The sequence below is a fragment of the Hylobates moloch genome, unplaced genomic scaffold (assembly GCF_009828535.3).
Source record: "Hylobates moloch isolate HMO894 unplaced genomic scaffold, HMol_V3 SCAFFOLD_20, whole genome shotgun sequence".
Taxonomy (NCBI): Eukaryota; Metazoa; Chordata; class Mammalia; order Primates; family Hylobatidae; genus Hylobates; species Hylobates moloch.
In genome coordinates, this window is record NW_026652295.1 from 24,775,859 (window position 1) to 24,795,946 (window position 20,088).

The 20,088-nt window shown below is 37.2% G+C and overlaps 1 protein-coding gene across 15 annotated transcripts in view; it reads left to right on the forward strand.

Annotated features, from left to right (window-relative positions):
* CARMIL1 (capping protein regulator and myosin 1 linker 1) overlaps window positions 1-20,088 on the forward strand; it is a 337,716-nt gene that overhangs the window by 170,766 nt on the left and 146,862 nt on the right. For all 15 annotated transcript variants that reach the window (XR_009211234.1, XR_009211235.1, XR_009211233.1 and 12 more), the window contains 4 exons: window positions 1,268-1,365; window positions 1,709-1,779; window positions 2,008-2,081; window positions 16,661-16,736. Coding sequence is in view for 11 of the 15 variants with exons in the window: in XM_058432050.1 (XP_058288033.1) it covers window positions 1,268-1,365; window positions 1,709-1,779; window positions 2,008-2,081; window positions 16,661-16,736 (319 nt within the window). In the remaining 4 variants the exon portion in view is untranslated. The remainder of the gene's footprint in view (window positions 1-1,267; window positions 1,366-1,708; window positions 1,780-2,007; window positions 2,082-16,660; window positions 16,737-20,088) is intronic.

Consider the following 20,088-nt stretch of genomic DNA (forward strand, 5'->3'; position numbering starts at 1 on the left):
AATTTCCTTGTGTTAGTTCTCTTCCACTAGTGCCTGGTTATTTGTCTGCTTCTCACAGTAGACTGCTAGCTTTGCGAGGGCAGGGGCAGCATCTGTGTTTAATCATGGTTGTATGCCTGGTACCTGGTTTTGGGTATTGGCACTCTGTAGATCTTTCATAAAAATTTTTTGAGTGAATTAATGAATTCATAAACTATTTATTAAATGATTACTCTGTGATAACTAATGACAGTATCAGTTAACATATATTGACATTTACCATACACCAGGGATTTTTTTTTTTTTTTTTTTTGGAGAGTCTTCCTCTGTCACCTAGGCTGGAGTGTAGTGGTGCAGTCTAACTGCAGCCTCTACCTCCCATGCTCAAGCAATCCTCCCACCTCAGCCTCCTGAGTGGCTGGGACTACAGGCACATACTACCACACCTGGCTAATTTTTGTATAGATGGTGTTTCGCCACATTGCGCAGGCTGGCCTTGAATTCCTAGGCTCAAGTAATGGCCTGCCTTGGCCTCCCAAAGTGCTGGGATTACAGGCTCAGCCCTGGGGGGGTTATTCTAATAACTTTATAGGTACTATTATCATTTTTTCTCACAATAACCCTATGGGATAGCATCTCAGAAACTGACAAATTCAGAAATGTGTCAGTTCCTGAATAAGGAAACTTTGGGATGGTTGGCTGTACTTTTAACCACTACTCTGTCTTGTCTCTGCATGTGTGGGCAAAAACTTTGTTAGGTTCTGAGGAGGAGGATAGGGGGTTGGGAGGAGCTGCATATGTTCTCTGCCCCAGAAGAATCATGGCCCAGGGGAAGAGATAGCAAAAGGAACAACTATTCCAGTATGACTTGATCAGTTTCTTGATGGACATCTGTGCAAGGCACTATAGCAGGACAGAAGAGATTTTTACTTTAATTAATTGAAAATTAGTAATTTATATTTGGCATACACGTAATCTAATAATTCATTAAGTGGAACACACTTTTCAAACTATTCTAACAAAATCTAACATTATAAAACTATAACATGGAGACTGCATTGCTAAATACCTTTCATCTACAAAGGAAAGTTATAGGGATTTATTGTTATGTTTTCTAGATTTCTAGCTCTCTGGTGCTCAAAAAAATTGAAAATTGAAAAATTGAAGAAAAACTGAAATTGAAGTGACACTCATCTTTGTTTAAAAAAAAGGAATGTGACAAAATTTATTTCTATGTGCAGTCAAAAAGTGTGGTTTGTGAAATGTGTTGTTGTCGTTGATCTTACAGGAGAATCATGAAAAAAGTCTCCATGGAGCCATCTGAGCGCCTGGCTAGTCTCCAGGCACTGTGGGACAGCCAGACCGTGGCTGAGCAGGGCCCCTGTGGTGAGCATGCATTTTAAAACTGAAATGTGAATAGCTGGATGGATATCCCCCTGCCAGGAAGTTAAGTCTATTCCTAGTGTGCTACTGTAAAGGTGCAATTAGTTTCAAGGTGTAATTAGCAGCGCACAGACTTTAGATTGGTGGACAAAAGTCCTATATTTAAGCTGTATTGCATCCTGCTATGTACTTACTATAGAACAGGGAGGAGAATCTTTGCTGTTTTCCCCCCTAAAAAGGAAAAGGATAATCAGCATTGTCAACATCGGCCATATTTAAGCTTTAAAATTTTAATTTAAAAATCATTTTGCCAAAGACCTGTCAGTGTTTCTGTTGTATGTTTCAGGTGGATTTTCTCAGATGTATGCCTGTGTTTGTGACTGGCTTGGATTTTCATACAGGGAAGAAGTACAATGGGTAAGAATGTCTGTGTGCATGTGCATGAGCACACACACTCCTGGAGAATATTCTAACATTTGGCTGGCTTATTTTTCTTTTTTTCCCTTCATTTATTTTTCACTTAAAATCTTCATTTCTCAGATTACATAAAAACCTGCCATTGTCATTGTCTAATTCTCACTGTCTCTCTTGCTTTCCTGGTCATCTGCATGGACTGATTACATGACTGAATTATATTTCAAATAGGATGTGGATACAATTTATCTTACCCAAGACACCAGGGAATTGAATTTACAAGATTTTAGTCATCTTGACCACAGGTAAGCTCCTTCTTTCCTCCTTTCCTCCCTCCCTCCCTCCCTTCCTCCCTCCTCTCCTCTGCCTTCCCCTCCCCTCCCCTTCCCTCCCCTTCTCTTTCTCTTTTCTTTTCTTTTTTCTTTTCCTTTTCTTTCTTCTCTTCTCTCTTTTCTCTCTTCTCTTCTCTTCTCTTCTCTTTTTTCTTTTTTCTTTTCTTTTCTTTCCTGCAGTTCTCTGTTGGCACTTAGGGCTGTACATTATCTCCAAAGAATTGTTTTATAAGGGGAATCAGGACAATCTAAGAATCTCTAGATTTTTGGCTTTCAAGTTATAGTTTCAAATATGTTTATCACTGTGGATGACTTGTGGAGGTGCATGTGTGTATCCAAAATCCAGAGTTGGTAGTTAGAAAATGTGCTGAATTTTACCATAAAAACAGTATAATTCTTATGTTCTTATATCAGCCTACAAAAGTCTGTCTATTCTACCCTGTCTACAAAATGTAGTATTATTTTACCTAATTGCCATTTAGAACATTTTTTCAAGGATGAACTTTAATACTGAAATTCTAAGATATGACTTTTAGTTCAGAGTTTATGAATTGGGCATTGGTAGGGTGTATATGTGTATATTGGTGAAAATCAGTTTGCCAGTATCTGCCATGTGATAGTGATAATAAAGTCATGAAACCTGTTACAAGTTATTTGAGAAACTTTTAGGTTTAAGATCTTGACTTGATTATATTTAGGGCTATGGCTTGTGAGATTCAGGCCTCAGAGAAAAGCTTCATTTGCTCCCCATGTCTCTTAGCACAGCAGACCTGGCAAATGTATTTTGCTCTCTCACAGTCTAGCCCGGCCCTGTTCCAGAATGTCTGGTAATTTATCTTGGCCTATCCCAATCTCTTCAATCCTGAATGTGCTGCTACTTATTATAGGTAGGCAGGGGTCAGCCCTACTTAATAAACTCCAACCCAATAAATCTTTTCTCTCTGATTGGAATTGAGAGAGAAATCTGGATTCCAGCTATATCATTTGTGCCATTTGGACAACTGAAGTGTCAGAGAGGATTGTTGTTGCCCATATGTCATCTCATCACCAGCATCTTGCCCCCTCCAAAATACCATTTTGAGTTATTTTTCCACCTACCTGGCAGGAAATCCAGAATTGCAGTGTGGTCCCTGAAGAGCTCTAGCCAACTGAATCGGTCAGGGAAAAAGTATACTAGCTGGATATACCTCCTCTTTGTGCAGCCTGGGACTATGGAAGATGATGAAGCAGGCTCAGCTGTGTCTGCAGTTGTGGCTGATGGGCCTCAAGCCTCCAGTTCTCAGGCAATTTTTTTTTTTTTCCAGCTTAGAGCAGTTCTCCTTCTTCCTATAAGTGAGGCAACTTTATACTTTCAAATTTAGACAAGATGTTTCCTGTGTAGCTCATAAAAAAGTGAACTGAGAAAGAAAAAGGGAAAATATTTTTCTTTGTAAGCATTTTCCAATAAAACAAGAAAATTGCATGTGGAATAAGATAGAAGTTCATAGTCCTGCAGTGTTTGTCTCAGCGTTTTTGGTCCCAGCATTTTTGGTCCCTTTGCAATCTTAAAAATGATTGATCTTTGGTTTTTGTGGGTCAAAACATTGGTATTTATAATATTATAAATTAAAACTAAAATTTGAAATATTTATTAATTAAAAAATGACACTAATAAACCAAACCGTTACGTACTAACATAGGTATCGTTTTTATGAAAAAGTAAATATATTTTCTAAAACAAAAATAAATCAGCAAGAAGAGTGGCATTGGCTTATGTTTTTACAGATCTTTTTAATGTTTGACTTAATAGAAGACAAGTGGATGCTCATATCTACTTCTGCATTCATAAAATTGTGATACGTTGTTTTGACTGAAGTATGAAAAGAAAATCCAGCCTTAAAGATGTGTAGTTAGAAAGGGGAGTATTTTCAATAGCCTTTTCACATAATTGTGGCTATTCTTCCTTCGTACTTCACCAAAACTCAACAAGTGGTGGTTTCTTAAAGATAAGTTGCAATGTAGAATCAGAACCATATCAATGAACTTTTTTGTATTTTGTTACATTAAAGTCTATTTGGTCTATCTTATCCTTTGACTGAGTCTTATCTGTACATAATTTTGTAGCATTGTACATTGGTAACTTAGAAAATATTGGTTCATTGAGTTATACATAGCTTTCAAGTATCTTCCTCTGGTATAATAGCAAAAGAAAAAAAGACATTTCATAACTATCATCACTGATATCATAAAAGTTTTTTTAAGTACTTCGGAGCTGTTGAGCTCATAGTAGCAGACAAAAATTTTCCAAAATTTAAGTTTTTGCTTGAAAGATACAATTTTACTATTGGGAAAAAAAAAAACCATATTATCAGGTGAAGTGATATCTTGAAATGACCACATTACTTCTTGCATTTTAGAGGGAATGTCTACCAAATCCCAAATCTAAATAACTATACATTGTCATTTTTTTGTGATGGTCCACTGAAAAAAAGGAGCTGGTTCTGCTTAAAAATGCAACTATCACACAAACACTTTACATTGAGACAGTGATCACTTTGATATATAGAGGAAGATACTTCTCATTTTGAACATACTTCTCATTTTGTTACACAGGATATTAAAATGTTTGTACTCAAGAGCTAAAATGTAATAAAATGAGTAATGTTTACTGCTTCACTGAGGACATTCTAAAATGAAATTGACATTTGTTTAAAAAACTAGGAGCTTGTGCCAGTGAAGACTCCCACGTTGACTTGTGCTCAGGTGCTAGCAGTTTTCCCCATCATTGCTTTTGCACCTTCCATGCAAAGGTCAACACAGTGAAAGGATAAGTTTGTTTTAGTGTTGTTATGAAAACGATTTTGAACCTGTGAACCTCCTGAATGAATCTCAGGGTCCCCAAGGGTCCATCCTTGGAGAACATCTGGCCTATGGGAGTGAAGACACTGTAGGGCAGCTTGAGGCAATTTTTTTGGACTTAATTTATTATGCCATAATGATTTTTATACCACTGATAGGTATGTATAGGGTCAGTGCTAAACTTTTCAGCAAATCCAGCATGTTTAATTTGGTCTCATCCACCAACTAACCCACCATGTTTAATTAATCTATCGGCAAAGGGAAACTATATTTAAATAAGCCACTAAATACAGTTAACCTGAAATATGTAGCATGAGAAATTTGTCAAACCTTTTAGAAAAATTATTTACTAATTCCTTAGTTGGAGAATTTTCAGTTCGTCAGTAAAGACTGCATTAGAGGTGTAGACCCAAATCATCTACTTTTCTTGCTTAATTAAGGGTCTAGAAGGACTTGTCATTATTGAGACTCTAGTGGAGGATTTGGAAAACTTTTTTTTTGTCAAGGACCAGATAGTAAATATTTTAGACTTTATGAGCCAGACAGTTGCTGTTGCAATTATACAATTCCACTGTGGTAGCTTGAAAGCAGACCTAGACAATATATGAATGAGTATTGCTATGTTCCAATAAAACTGTATTTACACAAATAGGTGTCATGGGCTGTGGTTTGCTGATACCTGCTCTAGATCAGCCGCCTCTAATGTGGAATGTATGAACCTAGAGAAAAATCCAAGATGGGCTACAAAAAAGTAGTGGAACTTTATTATTGACTTATTTTAATATTTCTCCTTGTTTTATAATATGTGTATAAATATTACTATGGTGGTCTTTGGAATGCAATAACTAAATATTAAAAAATAGATGGTACTCAAAAAATTGTTTACCGTTTTTTACTAGTCTTACTATTAAAATTAGAGCCAGGTTATAAAGAGACTGTTCTCAGTCCTTTTAGATGGGCTTTGATAGTATTTTGCTAATTAAATTACAACAAATTTTATTGGCTGAATATTTCAATGTAGTAGAAGCTTCAACATGCTAATTCATGAAGGTATCAGTCTGCACTTAAATGGTACACTTGTAGGTTTCATTGTGGCATAAGTTGATGTGATGTGTGTGGGTTATTCTCTTACCTCTACTGGTATTTTTCTCATTGAGGTGTGAGTTATGGAGAGGAGGAATTAGAAAATTTGGAGGTGTCAGAAAATACATCAACATCTATGTGTTGAGCTAGAGTTTCTTAGCAAATATGGGGAGTCATTCTCATGTATACATGAATTTTCCCACTATGACAGTTGGTTCCTATGTTCCCTGTTTGAACATATTTGAACATATGTCCCCTATCTGAACATAATTCAGATACAAGCAAGCAACCTTGTTTGCCATTTGTATTTATTAAAATTAGATTCTGCATGCATTTGTATGTCGAGATCTGTGAACTTCATATTACAGCTAGACTTCCTTCTAGAAAGCTGTACTTGTTTCAGAGTCAATAAGAAAGCTCTCCTGACTGGCCATCATCCAAAGCTTTATTTTTTCATTCCACTTTTTTTCACCATTATATTTGGTCTTCATACTTAGAAACATCCATTTGTAACAGTCCTTAAAACTATCAGTGCTTCTGGAATGGAAATTCAGTGAGGGCTAGGCTGTGTCTATCTTGCTCTTGCTCTGTGATGTGATACTCTACAGTCAAACCATTGTCCCAGAGTAAAGAATTTTTAAGGGATAGTGAGTGATCTGCTCTAGTGGAGCAAATCAGAATCCTGTGAGGTAGGATTATTTCTAGAAAGCCTGTCAGATTACTCAAATATTGTCTACCACCTGCTGCAGCTGGCAGTTACAGCTTTGACGACATTCTTAACCATTTTGCTTGAAGCCATGGCTAAATTCTATCTGAATTCTTATACAGTTCCATTTGTTTCTTTTAGTTTACTCATCCAGGTCATTATTTTTTTCTGCCTAGAAGTTTGTAACTACCATTTTCCCAGGACCAGTTCAGATTCAAAGCCGGGATTTTAGTCATGGGAGAGGCACTGATGTTAATGTCACAGGTCTGAGAGGATGAAACATGGCTTTGGCAGCTTGCTCATCTGAAGCACAGAGATGGAGGAAGCAACATTCTGTCTGTGTGGGACCCCATCACCACACGTGAGACATGGTTTTAGAAGGTCCAGGTGTGGTGACAGGGCAGCGCCTTGGTCATTGTTCTGTCACCAAGAGCCTCTACTACTGTCCTCACCCTTCTGATTTGCCTAGGATCTGCTCTTCTTCAGACATAGGCCCAGTGTTAGGACACTGTGCCCCTTATCTCATGTGATCTATAGCCACAGGAACCGAAGGATGGAGAGGCATGTGCATCGTCCTGTCCTGGGGCTGCTTTATCAGTCATCCAGCCTGCTGTTCTCTTTTCATTGTGGACTTGGCTTCCTATTTCTATATATCTTGCTGCTTCACTAAAACCTGTAAGATCTATCTAAGTGCTTCATGGTAATTTGTAAGCAATTTGAATGTTGTGATAATATTTTCTTATTTATTTACTATGGTTCTATTGGAACTGAATCTAGGACCAGTCCTTCTGTTGTTGCTGAATAAGCATTCAGGAGTAAGGATGACAGCGGTCATGCTAGATCTAGCCAGTTAGTCTCTGGAGAACAGTAATTAGGAAGTACTTGGAAAAATGCCCACTCCAGTTGTTAGTTATAAAATGTCCAGTTGACATTTTATTTAAGTATATTCTTTCAATTTGTTCTGTTTTAGGTTATCAGTAGGCCAAAAAAAAGCATAGATTGAAAATTTGTTGTAAATTTCTCATGGGATTTCTCGAAGGTCTGTGAGCTGACATGTTAAAAATTTAATTACACTGTAATTTGGAGTGGTAGGGAATTATGAAGGTAGAGGTACTGGTGCCAAGAGGAAGAAAATATATAACTTTAACTACATCGATTTCTCTTGTTCCTGAAAGATTTTTAAGAGGAGCTAATCTCATCAGTTCTTTGAAGACTCAATGACATGCATCATTGAGCTTCAACTTGACTCACAGGAGTCCAGGCAGCAGATACATGCTTTTTTGTGTTGTCATATTTCTTACTGATCAAGGTGACATTCTTGAGTGTGATACTACCAGGAAAGAGTTCTGAGTGTGGATTATGTTTGGCAAGGTTGTCCTAAGGACACCGCTGTCATTTTTTCCTAATCAAAGCTCCATTTTTTTTTTTTTTTTAAATTCCTGGTCTCATTTATAAAAGCATTGCTGTTTGGAGAGTGGAATCAGGTGTGAACAGCATTGGCTTCTGTTTCCATTCCTGAATTTCTCGAAATAGTTCTGTAGAACTATGGTCCTCAACCTGGGTGACATGAACACTGTGGGGTAAACAAGATGATGATATGTTGGGGATGTGCTGTTAATAGTAGAACTTGATTTTTGTCTATTTTTTTCTCATTCATTTTATTTATGCATGTGTGTATGTTTTATTCTGAGCTTAATATATTAGTGCTGCAGTACATGTATATGATTTATAGATTAACACATTTTTTTAGAGGGGAGAATATGCAAAATTCTTTGCTGTTGGGGATGAATGATCAAAAAATATAGAGACCACTCATTTAGACCTCTAGGAATGTCCTCATCTGGGAACTGTTTTAGGTATTTACATCCTTCCCAGAGTTGGTGAGTGGTTCCGCTAATAATTTAATAATATACCAGACATGTCTCTATATAAGTTAGGATAGCAGGAAGGAATAGCTAATTTGTGACATTCTTAACTTTTTAAAGCTCTCCAACCCCCATATTCAAAATAGATGGAATGGAGAAAAGTCTAAATTATTCCCAGAAAGGCTATTAAATGAATATGTCAGGAAATGATAGTGCTAGGCTCTGAGTTTTACCAGCCTTTCCACGAGAGTGCATAATCCATTGTGTGCATGCGTGGAGCATGAAGAGTGGCAAGGCTGTGCATTCTTGCATTAAAACACCTCCTTTGAGCCTTTAAATGTTTATAAGATTTGTGAGAGGGAAATCTTCACTCCTGTGGTAGGTGGATATACTAAGAATAATCATGATGATGTTCATTGAATGACTGCTCTCTCTATTTGTGCTTTTCTCACATTGCAGGTTGTGGGGCTTGCTAGATGTCCTACACATCTATCAGTTATTTTTGTTCTTTAACACTTTCCTGGTGTATTTAACACTGTCTATTTAAAAGTCACAGTGTTTTTAAAATTTCAGAGAGATAGCAGGCAGGGGAAAGGGAGTCAGGAGGGAAATTTGTACTGATAATCATAACTAGGAAAATTAAATTCTTATAAAGCCATACAGATCAGAAAGATGGGATCAGAACTAGGTAATGTAGGTTTAATAGGTTATCTAGAATGTAGAGTAGCAAAGAATTTGGCAAGAGATCTAGACTCTCAATCCCTTGCCAACTTCTTTGTTTCTGCATTTTAACTTTTTATTATAAAACAGCCGCCACATATTAGCAGTTTATTTTTGATGTTCAGAGAAAAAGAGGACTGTACAATTGTCACTTCAGAATACATCTTAATACTCCACTAAAAATACAAAAAATTAGCTGGGTGTGGTGGCACACGCCTGTAGTCCCAGCTACTCAGGAGGCTGAGGCAGGAGAATTGCTTGAATTGGGAGGCGGAGGTTGCAGTGAGCCAAGATCCACCACTGCACTCCAGCCTGGGTGATAGAGCGAGACTCCGTCTCAAAACAAAAAAAAACTTTAAAATCAGAAACCAAATGATTGGTTAAGATGGAAGGGGTTTTCGATCCTTTGATCTGAAAACCTGTGGATATACCATCCTGTGTTCCTCTGTAGAGTATGAAGACTCTTTTGATGGTAGGGAAGGCAAATTAGTCATTAGTGAGATGACAGCACAGTGGTTAAGACACGGGATCATGAGTCACACTGGCTGGGTTTGAATCCTGGCTCTGCCTCAACTAGCTTTTTAACCGTGCATATATCGAACTTCCCCATGCCTTTGGAGTGTTCATCTGAAAATGGGGTTAATAATTATACCCCTCTTCTGGGGTAATTATGAAGACTGTATGGATAAATATATTTAAAGCACTTTGTGTTAGTACATAAAAATGTTCAAATAAATGCTTGCTATTTTCATATGCTTAAAGGTCTTCCTTTTTTTAAATGAACAATTATCTAACTTGACAAGATTTCTTAATTGAAAAGAAAAAGTTAGAAAATCCTTATGTTACAGAAAATTTTGGATTTCCTGAGACTAGTTCATGCATTTTTTCTGTGATGCTCTTATTTTATCAGTTTTATGATGGCTTTTTCTTCTGGAAAGATATAAGAGAAAAACTTGATTCTTTTGAGTTTTAAGGGAAGGTTTCGATTATTCTGAAGTGTCAACTGACATAGAAATAAGGATCCCAACTTTCTCTTTCCTTCTTCTTCTTCTTCTTCTTCTTCTTCTTCTTCTTCTTCTTCTTCTTCTTTTTGACAAGGTCTTGTTGTATCACCCACCTTGACTTCATTCTCAGTAGCTGGGACTACAAGCATGCACCACCATGCCTGGTTAATTTTTATATTTTTAATGTTTTACATTTTATTTATGACTTATTTGTAAAGACGGGATTTCACCATGTTGCCCAGCTGGTCATGAACTCCTGGGCAAAAGCTATCCACCTGCCTCAGCTTCCCAAGGTGCTGGGATTACAGGTGTGAGTCACCATACCTGGCCTGGATCCCAACGTTTTTTATACTCCCCAACCAGTGATTAGACTAACAACAAAACCAAAAAAACTCTATGTGTAGTAAATTTACATCAGGAAAAAGGTTCGTGAATATTAATTGTCTCATCTCTCTTCAGTGTCATGTAAGAAATGATTGTGCCACGTGGCTCTAAAAGATGTTAATACTGGATCCTTCTCCTCAGGATTTGTAGTCTTAAGATGTTTTTGCTACCATTTTAAGGAAATGGTAGAAATAATGTTTGGAAATGTACAGGAGAATGCTATGTTGCCATGTTGCCAGGACTCATGAGAGGGTTCCCTCAAAATTCCTTTTAAGGCTGACTTTACTTTTCAGATCAAAGGTTACATCATAATTAGGAGTTTCTTAGGATGTCGAAGCAAACACAGTGGGGGATGAACAATGAATGTCATGGACTGGTGATGGTAAAAAGCTGTTACCACTTCCAACTAAGAGAAATCAGTTAATATGGCAATGGCTGATGTTTGGAAACCTTTCCTCTTATATCAATTAATTGCATCAGCACTTAGTGAAAACACGAGAAAGGATCTGTCCTGCCATAAACTCCACCAGGGAAAATCAGGTAGTCCTTTGCAATGAGTTGGTATCAGCACAGCAGTAGGGAGGCCCATGCAAATGTCAAATTAAATATTTATTCATGATCTGTTTATGTGCTCACTTATTACTGTGTCCTAAGAAAGCTATCCAGGAAAATGAACTCTCAGAAATGAGATTAGTTACGTACTGTCTTGTGTATTTTGTATTTTCTATTAAAATGAGACCTCATGAGAGTCTTGATTATTACTGATTCCATAATTTTTTTATTATATGCAAACTTGTTTGTCCCATGCAGGCCTGAGTCTCCCTGATCCTTGGTTTTCATGTTTGTTCTGGCTGTCATGGTGGCTTGATGCCCAGAAAGTAATGAATTCTAGGGGTCCTGAATGTCACTCTACACTAGACCTTGCCTCTTACATAAAGCGTTTGCCGAAGTACTTCCTAGGCACTTGGTCTTACACTGTAAGCTCCTCATTCTCAGCATATTGCAGCCAGGCTGAGCGGTATTAAGGATCTGAGAAATTGAGGTTTTACATGTTGGTATGTGTAGCTATGATTTATTAACTTCTGTTTCGATTTCATATTCTAATATATGAACATTCCATAATTTATCCATTCTACTGAATGTTGGTCAGACATTTTGGTTAGTGTATTGTCTGTTATCTGTAATGCTGCTAAGGCCATCCTTTTACTTGTCTCCTTAGAGAAAAGTATGCAGATATGTACCAGGATGGAAATCATTGTAAATTTAACCCCTATGTCCACCATTTAACGCAAGAAATAGGCTACTGCCTCTCCTTAAAAGACTTACGTATATCAATTTTCAATCACCGTTCCCTCCTTCTCCGCCTGCCCCACCTGGTTATAATAATGATCCCAGTAATCTTTGTGTTCCTTTATAGTTTTATCACAAAAGTATGCCTATTTTGATTGGCACTGTATTACATCTATAAATCAATTTGGAAAAAATTTCTATTTTGCATTGACCCTTGTTCTAGCCTGTGAACCCACCTTCTGCCTTAGACTCCTCCCGTATCTCTGATACATCATGTCTACATTGTAGAGACTGTTACCTTGCCTCTGATACCTCCCACTGATAGTGCAGAAATTAACTTTCTGAAACATTTCTGTTCAAAAGTTTTCTATGACTACCTTGCATGCATGAAATCATGCCTCCTAAGTGTAGCTTTCAAGCCTCCTTTCTAGGTGCTAAGTGTTCTGGTTATCTATTGCTATGTAACAAAGCCCCTCAAACTTAATGGCCACAGCAAGAACAGTCAGGAGTCACAATGAGGAGTTCCTCATTCACGTGTTTGGTGCTTGATGCTGGCTGTCTGCTGCAAGGCAGCGCTGGGTTCCATGGGTGAGCTTGCCATGAGAGAGAGAGCTGGGTAGAAACTGTATTATTACCTCTTCTAATCTAGCCTTGACAGTCCTGTAGTTTGAAGGACATCTGTGTTGTTTTTAGTTTCTGGTAATTATGAACATAGCTCTTAAAAATAAATAATTATCTACATTTTTATGTGAACATAAATTTTGATTTTTCTTGGGTAATTTCCTAGAAATGGGATTGCTGGATCAGATGTCAAGTATCTGTTAAACCTAATAAGATGCTGTCAAACTGTTTTCCCCATTGAGTGTATCATTTTACATCCTCATTGGCCCCATTTGAGAGTTCCAATTGCTCTGGGTCCTTATTAGCAATTGGTATTGTCAGGTTTTTGTTTTTTTTTTTAATTTTTTTTCTCTTTTTTAAACCATGCATCTCTTTTTGGTTTTTCCTTAATGCATTTTTCTAATGCTAATAATTGTGAGCATCCTTTCATGTACTTATTTCCTATACATATATTTTATTTAGTGAAGTGTCTGTTTAGATCTTTTGCTCATTTGAAAAAATTGGGTGATTGTTTTTTATTTTTGATAGTTCTTTACGCATTTTGGATACAATTCCTTTTTCAGAAATGCGATTTGTAAATATTTTCTGTCAGCATGTGGCTTATCTTTTTCTTCTCTTAACATCTTTTGTAGAGCAAGTTTTTAATTTGGAATAAAGTCCAGTTTATCAATTTTTTTATTTTTGTATTTTGCTTTTCGGAGATCTAAGAACTCTTAGACTAAGCCATACCTTACTCTGTTGCCTATTTCTTCTGCTTATAATATGTGTCTCATCCCACTCCCTCATCTCTGAGGGCTCAGTAACATCCTCTTTCTCAACTTGGTTGTCTTGATTAGCACCCCTTTTATATGCACACATAGTATTTTGTATTCCCCCTACCTCACTAGGGCTTGTTTCACTGTATTACAGCTGCTTTTCCTTCCTGAGTCTCCTGCTAGGCTGTGCCAGGCCATCAGTCTTACAGGGCAGGGACCATTTTCTATGTTCATTTTTGCATCAGGCCCAGTGATTCATGCATGATGGCCAGCATTTGTTGAACATAAGAATGGATGGAATTGCTGGATATGCTCAGGTTCCTGTGCCATCGTACATGCTATTCCTAATTTCTTAAAATACTCTGTCTCCCTGGCTGGTTGGTTTCCTTCTGATCTTTTAAGCCGGTGAGCCATTCCCTATTTACTTCAGGCTGAATTACTTGCTGTCCTACTGCGCTCTTAGGGCTTTTTGTTTGTTTCTTTTTTAACATTTTCCCTATTCGGCACGTCTCTCATTGTATTACAGATAGTTGAGTAGGGGTTTTTCTTTACCAGTGGAGTGCAGCAGAGGAGTAAGAGCTACACTTCTTTTTCATCTCTTAGCTCTCAGAACCTAATAACCCTGCCTAGTACTGAGGACTAAATAAATATCTGCTGAGTGTAATATGTGATTGTCTCCTTCTAATTGTTTTTTTTAACATAAAAAGCCTAGGCATTAACACAATTTAGAGAAACATGGTAGGCAAACCATGCCGATATGCTTAATCTCCATCCTCCTCATGAATAATTTTTTCTAGAGCAAAATTTTGTTTATATCATCCGTAGAAGATTTAATTCTGTAAAATAGATTATGAATATGAATCATAGAATAATTTAAAAACATAATAATTTTGTTAGAAGAAATTAATAACACCTTTAATGCTGACAAGGTATCTTTATGACATTTGGCTATATTTCTTTTTTTTTAAGAAAAGTCTATATTTGTTAGCATTTATATCTTTTTTATATGTAGATTTTATTAATCCCAATTATATATTATATCACACAGATGTACACTTTAGAATGCTGTATACCTTAAAAATTAAATATTGAACCATAAGCATTTTTGGTGTTAAGTATTGTCATATGTAGAGATGATGCTGTTGTACCCACTGCATTCATGATTCTATAAAATGATGTGCCCTTCAGTTCCTGAAAATGACTTCATCTATGACAAAAGCCAGTTATACTCCAAATCAGATCGTGTGACAGAACAGAATACACAAAAAAGTGGTTCCAAAGTGTGGTCACTCCTTGACATTAAATCCACAAAAAAAGATGAGACTGCTTTGCCATAGTTCTGAATGTTGAAATATACAAGAGAACTCTCAGCGTGGGCTTTGGGGACTCTGTAATAAGATGGAATTCACCCTTAGAGAAGCTACAACCTGTAATTAGGCAATAGGGAGAGGTACAGGAACTTGTTCTGAGCACAGAGCATGTGGTCAATGGAGGGGGACGAAGAGAGTGAAGACCATAAAATAACTATTGAAAGAGTTGTTCTCCTTTTTAATCTAAAACGTAAAAAAAATTTTAAACTTAGGCAAAGTTAGTAAAGAGGCTTGTCAGTAGAAAACCTGGCATGTGGAAACACATGAATGAGCCTGCCTATTTCTATGGATTTTTTTTTCTACTACCTGTGGGCACTCATCTCATCTTTTTAAAGCATGTGTGTTGAAACTGCACACATTTGGTGCTTCAGAGCCAGGATTCTGACTGTAGTTCTGTCCCTTTGGCCTAGTTTCACTTTATTTTCTGAACATCTGTTCCTTCATCTGTAAGACGTAAACAACAGTAACTCCTGGGGTTGTTTTGAGACTTAAATGCACTGGTCTGTGTAGAGTGCCAAGCATAGGGCCGGGCCACCCAGAGCTATGAGATAATATTGATTCTCAGACCTCTTTCCACCTTCTGCCTTTCTTTTCTATTTCAGTAAAAAATCTGAGTATCTGCTACTTGTCCTGCACTGAGTATAAAACTGGTATGACCTCACTAAAGCTAAAAAACTGAAGTAGACAAAGGCTTGGTTTTCAAAGAACTTAATAATTGGGGGTGGTAGGGGACTGATACTTAAAGCAACAAACTATAATATAAGATAGAATAAATAAATGCTAAAAAGGGAGGTGGGGTTTGACCAGGAGAGGACTTAAGGAGGTGAGGATGTGTGATAGTGGCATTTAAGGACACATTGATTTTCATAACTGAACAGAGCAGTAAAAGATTATTCTGAATGTGAAATTGCACATCATGTTAGATGAGTAACAAGTTGTCAGCTTTTTATCTTGAGCATGGGATGAGTTGTGGGAGCTTAGGCTGCAAGATTGGAATGGAGGCAGAACTGTCACGCAAATAGCTTCACTACATGGTCGAAGAGCTGATAGGAAGCCTAAGACAAAAATGCACCTGGGCTGTCTTATGGATGTAATCACTACTAAGAACTAAAAAAAAAAAAGAAAGACCAAATGGTTGCAAAATGCTTGCTAAGCATTGGGAATCCATCCAGTGCCACTTACTGTCAGGGTAGGCAGTACCTAGTTTGCAATATGAACTCCTCTGATTAGAGAATACTATATGAGATAAGTGATGGTTAAAGAATTTATGAAGGAGGCCAGGCACTGTGGCTTGTGCCTGTAATCTCAGCACTTTGGGTGGGGGCCAAGGTGGATGGGTTTCTTTGAGCCCAAGAGTTTGAGACTAGCCTGGGGAACATGGGGAAACCCCATCCATACCAAAATTAGCCAGGCGTGGTGGCACGTGCCTGTAGTCCCAGCTACTTGGGAGGCTGAGGTGGGAGAATCACCTGAGTTGGGACATCAAGGCTGCAGTGAGCCATGATCACGTCATTGCACTCCACCTTGGGTGACAAAGTGAGACCCTGTCTCAAAAAAAAAAAAAAAAAAAAAAAAAGATTTTATGAAGGAGAGGTCTAAAGAAATAAGACTTGTTATTAGTATGGACTTAGAGGTATGATTTCTCTCAGAGCAAGGAGATTCTTCAAGCAAATTCTGATAGCAGCCTCTTTCCTTTGAAAGTAGGAAACAGAGTCCCTAGAGGCAATTTACTTCAACTTTTGGGAACTTTGAAGATCAGTCTTTGAGAACTTAGTTGTTGTCTAGTGACCAACTGGATGTTGTGTTTCTGAATAATAGAAATTAACAGGTGAACTTGGATGTCGTGGATTAAAAATTAAGTGTCAGTGTAGCTACTGTAGGAGCACTTTCATATACTTTGTTGTTTCTGCTTCCAGGGACCTAATACCTATCATTGCTGCTCTGGAATATAATCAGTGGTTCACAAAGCTGTCCTCTAAGGATCTAAAACTGGTAAGTAATCAAACATGCAAGATTTCAAAAACCCAATAATTGTGAAAAATTTTTTTTTACTATACTGGTAAGCTGTATACATTTTATTTCTTGAGGAGGTATTTTCCTTTAAATGATTTGCATAACATTTAGTCAAATTTGTACTGTGAGATGCTTCCAAGTATTTCCTCATGTATTCAGCTGTTTCAGGCAATTTAAGAAGATGAACAAAAAGATACATTTATTGTAGCCTTTAGTATAAAGTGATTCAGTTGGCAAAAACTGTTAAAGTTACATTTGCACAGCTGCAAATAGCAGATTTTTTATTCCTATCTTACACTCTGTCTCTACAAAGTTTCCCTTCCTAAGAATTTAGGAAAACATTAACAGGTAGAGTTCCCCTGGTCCAGTAATGATAGTTAATGTTGATTCTCAAGATGGGGTTTTGGGTAGATTTATATGAAAGCAAAATGAAATTAAAGTGAAATCTGTTTTTGTAAGGTATGAAGGAGAAAAATATTTGGTGTATTTTATTAGTGGAAATAAGATGCTGTGTTGGGGTTGTTGCCAGTTCACATCAGTCATATGGACAGATGCTTATCCATAAATTAACTCTCTGGTGTTTGTTATGGGATAAGAAAGAATTTATATGTTTTCCTGGAGACTCTCACGTTTAAGCCTCTAACTTTCAGAGTTAAGATTTTCATAGTGAATACATCGGACTTGGAATGAGACATGGATCTGTGGGACATGGAGGGTTGAGACTGGCTAGTGGGAAGGTGACTTGGTTCTCTGAATTTGCCTGGGGTAGGGGTGGCCTAAAACATTATATGTATCAAAATGGACTAAACTCATTTGGGGCCCCTTAAGAGCCAATATGGTAGAGGAAAATGCATGGACTTGGAATCAGAAACCTGGATTTCAGATTCTGATTTTTATTACAAGGCTGTGTTACCTTAGATAACTTACCTGACCTTCCAGGGCCTCAGCTTTCTGCATACCTGTTATTGTGAGCTAGTTGGAACCATTTCTTATTCATCTCTATCCAGTGCATATGAGAGTGTGTGGCTCATAGTAACTATGTAATAAAAATTGGTTTAATAAGTAGATGTCTAATAAGTTATCAAAGAGATTGAGAAATGAACAAATATGAGAGTATGAATTATGTGAACTATATAATTCAAACCAGAGTTGTGTCTGAGCAGTGATGATGGAGTGAGGGTTGGCATGAGTTGGAGCCAGGTGATCCCTCAGGGAGCAGACAGGTAGCCATGATGGGAGACCTAAGAATAGAAGTCCCTTGTTTGCTGCTTGCTGGGATGGGACCATTTCCAGGACTGGAGCCAGCAAAGAATACAGGTGGGAAAGGGGAGCCATTGGAGGAATGAGAAGATTAGTCCAGGGATTGTGGGATCAGAGAGAACAATGGTTTGCTACCATGTCAGTTTTCCTGGCTCATTCAAACATTTACATAACCTTGTGAATTTCAAAATGGGGCCTCAAGAGGGTTTCAAGAAGGTTGTGGATATCTCGCTTTTGGAGATTGTCCCAACCTGCAGTTACAGGAAGGTGTCCAGGCAATTGCTGCTGCCATTCTGTCATTATTCCTCCCAGGTATCATCTCCTTTCGGCGCCTTAGATGTTTAGGACATAAAATATGCACCTAATCATTTCAGTCCTGGCAAAACAAAGCATGTAAGTGCTAGTATGCTTTCTTAGGTGTCCTGGGATGGAAGGAAGTGGAGTGACAGGATGTGAGGACTGCTCATGCTGCTTTTCTATTAACTGAGATTTAAACACAAAAATACAGTTTGCATATATTTTTAATATTTGGTATTTTAAAATGAAGTGATCTTTGTGGATATTACTCTACAGGTCTTCAAAAAGAATACTAAATTCTTGATGTTTTTTACCCAAAGTTAAAAAGAAATGATACTTTCCCTTTTGATTGGTACTGAAGTGGGCAGTCTCAAAGCACTGTCTAACATTGGGTTTGTTCAAAGAAAAGAACACTGTGAAGAAGCACATCTTTGGATTTTGTAAACATGAAGTGCAAGGGCAAAAATAAGTGGCTGCTTCTCAAGTTATATGAGCTCTCTGGGTTAAGATTGTTCCTAGTCCAATAAAAGCCTCCTGTGCTAAGGTGCCACAAGAAAAATATGACTTTATGTTGATCTTATGAAGCAAATTAGCAATCACTATTTCTAATTTAAGTCAAGGATTTTTTAAAAAAATGGTACTGAATATGCAATTAGGACCATGTTTTTGGCCAACATTCTTGATTCATTAAAAAAACAATAGAATTGGGGTCTTGCTCAGCTTCTTCTGTTTTGCAACTCAGGCAAATTGGTGAGCATCTTTTTTTAGTCTTTAGGGAATGACATGGTGGGACCAGATAATGTATACATTTCTTTCAGTTCTGAAGTTCCATTTTTAAAAATTATTTTATTTTGCAATAGTTCATTTATTACTCTATAGTGATTCTAGTTTTTGTTGTTTACATTCCATTTTTAACTGAATGCAAGCTCCTGGAGAGCCACTGTATCCAGTTTTTAAAAAATTTCCTAAATTGATGCATGTGCTGTAGACATTTGGATAACACTATTGGAATTATCACATTATACTTAGTAGCTAGGTTTGAGTGTGTCTCCCTTTAAAAGTTTCATTTCCTTATATTCATCCCTGTAGAAAATGATGCTTTTAATGTACTTGGCACTCAATAAAAATTAGTAGAATTAATATAATCATGAATGATTTGTTACATGTCTCCCCTACTGGCATTTTAAAGAAAAGTTTGAGACACTTTCATACATTTTCCTTAATAAATCTGTATTACACTATTTATACCCCAATGAGCTATAAATCTTGAAAGCATTATGGTAAATTACTTTTCTGGGTGCACTGCAAGGTAGCCGAGAAATGGTAATGATCCCAAGAATTATTTCTGGTTATTAGGATAATCTCTGCAAAAACATTATCTAAGTAATCACTTTTTATCATGACAACACAGAATAAGATCAATTCCTTTGTATGTACATTGTGAGATAAAGAATTATACTGATAAGGGTGTCACCATTTTGAATATCATCACTGTCAGCATAATGTAAATTGTAGGCATCAGGTCAATTGGAATTTTTCTCTTTCCTCCTAAATCAGTGGGACACATTAGAAACCCAGCAACAGTGTAAAAGTGGCATTATAGACAGAATGGAATCAAACAGCAAATAAGAATTATGAGAGCCTTACATGCTGTGGGACTTGGGGTGTATCCAAGTTGGGTTTTCTTAAAAATACTTGGCTAGAGAACTTGTGCCACATTCAGACTGTGTTCCAATTACGGTTAATCCAGTTGGGTATTTGTGATCTGATATGT